The sequence below is a fragment of the Plasmodium reichenowi genome, chromosome 6, assembly GCF_001601855.1.
Source record: "Plasmodium reichenowi strain SY57 chromosome 6, whole genome shotgun sequence".
Taxonomy (NCBI): domain Eukaryota; phylum Apicomplexa; class Aconoidasida; order Haemosporida; family Plasmodiidae; genus Plasmodium; species Plasmodium reichenowi.
This window is the reverse complement of record NC_033651.1, coordinates 652650-659744: the sequence shown is the minus strand read 5'-3', so window position 1 is coordinate 659744 and position 7095 is coordinate 652650. Positions and strand designations below refer to the sequence as shown.

Sequence of the window (7095 nt, the reverse complement as noted above, 5' to 3'; positions counted from 1 at the left end):
TTTTTTTTTTTTTTTTTCATATGAACTGGTTATGCTTTTTAAATTTATATAATCATATAAATAGTTAATTTATGTAAAAAAAATATTATATAAATAATATAGTGCATCATATATTAATATCGAAATATATGATATTTATAAACTATATAATATGTTCACATTTTTATTATCATATACAAAAAAAGACTTACATAAAAAAAGATATGGCATAATTTTTTATATATCCAAGGAAAATGGTACGTTCATAAAATGTATTTGTGTAGTGAAATTATATATATATATATATATATGTATATTATCTATGAAACTTATACAAATATTTTAAATTGTTTTTATTCTTTTTATGACACAAAATTCCTTATAAAAATTAACTTTTATTAAAATATTATGAAAAATAAAATTATACATAACAATATATCATTTCATGTTTAAAAAATTTTAATAAAATAGATATATTATGAAAAAAACTTAACATTATATATATATATATATATATATATTCATATTTATTTATTAATTTATTTATATTTATATTTGTATATATTTGAATAAAAATGTAATTTTTTCAGGGGTGTAAAAATTTTCTTTTCTCCAAAAAAATATATAATTAAAAAAAAAAAATTATACACACACACACACATATATATATATATATATATTTATATTTATATACCCAAACCCAGATATACATACAAATCATACATACATATATACCTATATATACCATATTTTTGTGTAAAAAAAAACCAAATCTACTATTGACCTTTTGAGTGTCATTAATATACCCAAAGGAGATTATGACATGCCTACAATGAAATCATCAAATAGATATATTCCCTATGCCAGTCATCGATATAAAGGCAAAATATATATTTATATGGAAGGAGATAGTGATAGTGGACACTACTACGAAGATACAACTGATATTACTTCATCCGGAAGTAAGTATGAAGAACTTGATCTTAATGACATATATGTTCCTGATAGTCCAAAAATATAAAACCTTGATTGCTGTGGTACTTGAACCATCAAAAAGAGATACATCAAGTGGTAAAGAAAAACGTGATATACCATTAAGTGATAAACATGATAATAATAAATTTACAGATAATGAACGGAATCAACTGAAACAGGATTTTATCTCAAACATTATACAAAGTGCACAAATGGATTTATAAAAAAAATAATAAAAGTAACGATACTCCAAAGGATAACCAGGCATATGACCATATTTTACATGATAGTATGGAACAAAAACATTTTATTACTTCTATTCATGATAGAGATTTACATAATGGTGAAGAATATAATTATAATATTAATTTTCATGTTCCACAAAATATGAGTGATTCAACTAATAGTATGCATGATACAATTAGTGGTGAAAATGATTCATATAGTGCTATATATTTAATCAATGATTCATTAAACAATGATCAATATGTTAATATATATGATGAGCTGCTGAAAAGAAAAGAAAACGAACTGTTTGGAACATATCACACAAAACATACCATATGTTCTAAACGTGTTGCTAAACAAACAAATAGTATTTCTATAATCAACCAACTAAATCTGTTCCATAAATGGTTAGATAGACACAGAAATATGTGCGAACAGTGGGATCAAAATAAAAAAGAGGAATTACTAGATAAATTGAAAGATGAATGGAATAAAGAAAATAAAAATAATAGTAATATCATAGACACACATAGTCAAAATAATATTACAAGGGTGTTGAACAGTGATGTTTCTATCCAAATAGATATGAATTCTAAACCTATTTAACATATAAACTCATTTACAAATATGAATACAAACCCTCATAATTCTACTATGGATACTATATTAGATGATATCGAAAAACACCGTCAACCCTACTACAATGATATTTATGAGGATTATATATATTATGATGTAGATGATGACAAAGATTCAGTTGATGATAAATCACCTGTAGATAGTAATAATGTGTATATATCTAATGAGGAACAAATTGAAATCAATGTCGTTAATAATAAAACGAATGAATTGTTCGAAGAAGAATATCCTATATAGGATATATGGAATATATAATACAAATATAGATATATATATGTATGTATATATTTTTTGTATGTTTGATGTTTTTATTTGTCAATTTTTTGTTTGTGCTATTTTGTTTACTTTTGTTTTTTTTTTCTGTGATTTTTATTTGTGGATGTTATTTGTATTTTAATTTGTTTATTGATGGAATATATATATATATATATATATATATATGATTTTCTTGAATTATATATATTTTTTATTCCTATATAATTTTTTTTATCAAAAATTTTCTTTTTTTTTTTTTGTATAATATATAAACATTTTATGTGAATATAATATATATATATATATATAATTTTTCTTCATATTCTTCTGTACTCCTTTTTTTGTTGGTATATGAACATCATGTTAGTAAAATCTAATAATTTTATTCGTTTTACAAATAAAAGTGGTTATTTTTGTTATACAACTATAATGTGGTAAATCATTCTAATTGCTTTTCTTTTCCATTTGTGTAAATTGGGTGACTAAAATGTTTCTCACATTATAATTTGTATAAATATATAATTTAATGTCCCCATTATAACTGAATATAATATAATTGTTTTCGATTTATTGTTGTGATTTTATTTTCATTCCATTGATTATAGAACACTTATAACATAATAAAAAATTTTCTAAAAGGGGGTTCTACAAGAAACCATTTATCTTTATATGATTGAACCAAATGAATAAAAAGGCAATTTCATTAATATGTATACATATATATATATAGTAATAAATATATTATATTATTATATGGTCGTTTTAAATCATTTATTAATATTTGATAATATTTAATATAGTTTTGTTTAATTATAGGTTCTTTTGATTTTTTAAGACTTATTTTATATTAATATCATAAAATATGTTACGTCTGTATATATTTTTAATTTTATTTATAAAATAATAACTACACATATATATACATATTATATCATGAAACATGTTAATTTTATTATTATAAATATTTTTATTAGTACAGAATAATATGTATATCTATATATTTATATATATATAATAAATCGTATTATAATTATTTTTTTTTTAAATTTCGACTTAATTAAAATTTATTTTGTTATTTTATAAGTTCTAATAAAATATATACAAAAAAAAAGAAAAGAAAAGAAAAAAAAAATTATATTAAATATATAACTGCAGATATTGAAATATTGATAAATGTAAAAATATATTTAATTTTTAATAATATAAAGACTTAGTATTACAAAAAAATAAAATAAAATATATAACAAAAAAAATATGGGTGTCTTAAAATAATACGTGTAATTATAAACAAAAACATGAAACAATCATAATAAAAAATAAAATATGAAATATTTAAATATATGAAAATAGAAAAATAAAAAATATTATATATATATATATATATATATATATATATATATGTGTGTGTGTGTGTTTTTATATATGTAATCAATTTTAATTTCCTTTTAACTAAAAAAATTCATATTAGTAGTAATCATATCGTTAATGTTTTGCCATAAGGTTTCTCTTTTTTCGACTGCTCGAGTGAATAGTTTGGTTTTATTTTCATAAAATAGTGGAATTTCTAGAGCAGCCTAAAAAAAAAATATATAAATAAATAAATATATAAATAAATAAATATATAAATAAATAAATAAATATATAAATATATATATAAATATATATATATAATAAATTTTTATACTATAATAGTGTGCTACATTATTTTTATAATGTATACATTTAATGATAACTTTATAATATGACTTCATATAAATATATGAAAACTTATAGAATAAGTCATATTTAAAAATGTCCAACTAATATCTTATTATTACCTTTGCAAAATAAGGGTTACAAAAAACAACAAGATAATTATTTTCTTGCATAAATGAAGGGATTTTCTCAACTTTTATAACAGGTCCTATCCATTGCATAAAATTTTTACATTCACTTATGGTAGTTTTTTGTGGGAAATTACAAACAACTATGGTTGAATCTTCATCAAAATCTTTTGGCTTTAAAAAAAAAAAAAAATAAAATATTAATTAGACATTATATATATATATATATATATATGTATGTATGTATATTTATTTATCCATATCATTATGAATATCATGTTATATTTTTTTCCACAAATATTTTTAATTTCTTATTTTATTTTTTTATTAACATACCGCATAAATATTCCCTAATTTCCTTTCTATCGAATTTGGTGCATTTTTTGATTGAGTTACTTTTCTTTTCTGCAATTCAACAGTCCTTAATTTTCTATAAGACGAATCCATATTACAAAAAAAAAAAAAAAAAAAAAAATTAAGAAAATATATACATATATATATATATATATATATAATTTAACAAATACTTTGGTTTTTTTTAAATTCATATATTTCTTGAAAAAAAAAAAAATAGGAAGAAATTTTATTCACTAATCCATTTTGTTTTATGTATGAACAAATAAATAAATTTATTTTTATAATATACACATAAAAAAAAAAAAAAAAAAAAAAAAAAAAAAGAAAACACACATTTATAGTATATATAATATATATATATATTCCTTTTACATAATTATATAATATCGAATTTTTTTTTTTATTCTTAAGATATATTCATTTTTATATTTATTCACTTGAAAATATTATACATATATATATATATATATGTACTTGTGAAAAGTTATAATTATATACGTGTAAATTTTTTATGAAAAATAAAAAATTGTCTTTAAATATACAAAGCTTTTCAAATATATATATATAATATTGAAGAAAAAAAAAATATAATAAATAACCCTTTTTAACATATAAAAATTTTATGAGACTCTTTTAAAAAAAAAATTTTTGAATTAGTATATTTAATAATTTGATTTCAGTTTAAATAAAGATGTGCACCAACACATAAAATATATATATATATATATATATATATATATATATATATATATATATACAATTCTTTCATTCATTAAAAAAAATAAATTCTTTTTTATTATATTAAATTAAATAGACTTGAAACAAAAAATATATATGGTACTGTCCATAAAAATCAACATAAAAAAAATAATATATTATATATAATTTTAGTTTTATGAAAAAGTTAATTTCCTTAAATATTAGAAAACTTTAAGTTACTAAATGGTACAAAACAAATACTTCATTTTCTTTTTAAAATAAAATATCATGTTATTTTTTATATATTTTTTTTTTTTTTGTGTAATATATTATATATATTTTTTTATAAAGTTACATTGTAATATTAATTTCTTTTTTTTTTCTTTTTTTTAATTATAAAAATATTAAAATATTTTCTTTTTTTAAAATATATGATGAAATATATACTATATATATATATATATATATTTTTACATGATATATATACATTTAGTAAAAAAATATATCTTTTAAAATGAATGGGAAAAAAAATAAAAAAAAAGGGAAAACATAAATATATATATATATATAATATATTACATGTAAAGAATAATTTATAAAACTGAATATTTTCATATTAACATTTTACTTCATATAACATATAAATTAAGGTATATAAGAAAATATTGTAATAAAATTATAAATACTTACATTATATAATATATATATATATATATATATATATATATATTTATTTATTTATAAATTTCTTCTTTTTAATACTTCATAAAAATTATTATATACTTAATGAACAAAACATTTTTTTCAAAAAAAAAAAAAAAAAAAAAATTCATATTAAAAAAACAAAAAAAATACATAAACATATATATAATATATATACATATAATTGTGTTACTATAAATTATTCCATATAATTACTTTATTTTATTATTATTTTTTTTTTTTTCTTTTTCTTCTAAAAATCAATTTAAGCCTTAACTTTATTTGCCTTGGTTCCTTTGTTGTGATGTTCCCCTGATTTAAAGGTTGTCAATTTTTCATCAATTTCTAAAAGGGCAGGAATAATAAAAAAATGAGATATTTATGCATATAAGAAATGGGTTATATGTAAACACAAACATAAATAAATTAATAAATTAATAAATTAATAAATAAATAAATAAATAAATAAATAAATATATATATATATATATATATATATATATATATATATATACATATAATACATTTTTTTTTACCTTTAATTTTGTTGGTTAAATCTTCTCTTCTGGTTTCTACATTTTTTACACTTTCGTCTCTCTTTTGTTCATACATATCTTTTTTCTCATGTAATTTTTGAATACATGAATCTATTTCATCAAAACTTACAGGTGGGTTAATACCAGCAGTTACGAAATAGCATAATATATTCATATCTAATTTGAATGTTTTTTGTTTATCTTTTTTACTTTTTGCTTTTTTATTATTATTTTCATTTTTTGTTTTATTGTCATCTTTATTTTCATTAGTTTCTACTTCTCCATTTATTTTTTTGGCTGCATTTTGTTGTTTTTTGGATTCTTCTAATTTAAATTCTTCTTGTAATTTTTTTAAGTAAGCAAGCATGTTTTCTATTAATGCTAATTCTTCCCTATATGGTAAAACATCTATATCTTCTAATTTTTTTTCTAAAGACTGTTTTTCTAATTCTAGATTTTTTCTTTCTCTATCTTCTTTAATTTTTTGTTGTTTTGCTTGTAATTGATTTAATTTAAAACTTCTATACTGTTGTTTCTTTTCTTCCATCTCTACAGTTATACTTCTTCTTTCCATAAAATAATGGTTCATTTTTTTCGAATAGTTATCTCTCAAGTTGTTCAATTCGTTAAGTTTGTTATTTTTTTCTTGATAGCTATTTTGTAATTCTTTTAATTTGTTGCGTTCCATTTTTTTCTCATTTCTTAGTTTGTTTATTTTTTCCCTAATCGAGTCCATCTTGCTTTTCAAGGGCACTAAAAGGAAAAAAGAAATAATATTATGATCATGAGGAAATATAAGAATATGGTAATATAAATATAAAAATATATGAACTCACAATGTGTACTAAATATGTTTCCACAGTAATATGGAACAAAAAAAAAAAAAAAAAAAAAAAAAAAAA

The 7095-nt window shown here is 18.3% G+C and overlaps 2 protein-coding genes and 1 pseudogene across 2 annotated transcripts in view, besides 1 other annotated feature; 1 reads left to right on the top strand and 2 right to left on the bottom strand.

Moving 5' to 3' along the window:
* Nucleotides 1-802: 802 nt before the first annotated feature.
* Nucleotides 803-1788, top strand: PRSY57_0616100 (erythrocyte membrane protein 1; annotated as a pseudogene; the record flags this gene model as incomplete).
* Nucleotides 803-1788: a sequence feature.
* A 1733-nt stretch (nucleotides 1789-3521) lies between these two features.
* Nucleotides 3522-4346, bottom strand: PRSY57_0616000 (hypothetical protein; the record flags this gene model as incomplete). The annotated part of the gene is made up of 3 exons (XM_012906536.1): nucleotides 3522-3650; nucleotides 3894-4073; nucleotides 4236-4346. The coding sequence occupies 3 exons, from the start codon at nucleotides 4344-4346 to the stop codon at nucleotides 3522-3524; spliced, it is 420 nt and encodes a 139-aa protein (XP_012761990.1).
* A 1576-nt stretch (nucleotides 4347-5922) lies between these two features.
* The window catches only part of PRSY57_0615900 (hypothetical protein), a gene marked incomplete at both ends in the record, with an annotated part of 2344 nt that continues 1171 nt past the window's right edge, over nucleotides 5923-7095 (bottom strand). The window contains 2 exons of the mRNA XM_020114613.1: nucleotides 5923-6002; nucleotides 6194-6946. Of these exons, the coding sequence (XP_019970684.1) occupies nucleotides 5923-6002; nucleotides 6194-6946 (833 nt within the window). The remainder of the gene's footprint in view (nucleotides 6003-6193; nucleotides 6947-7095) is intronic.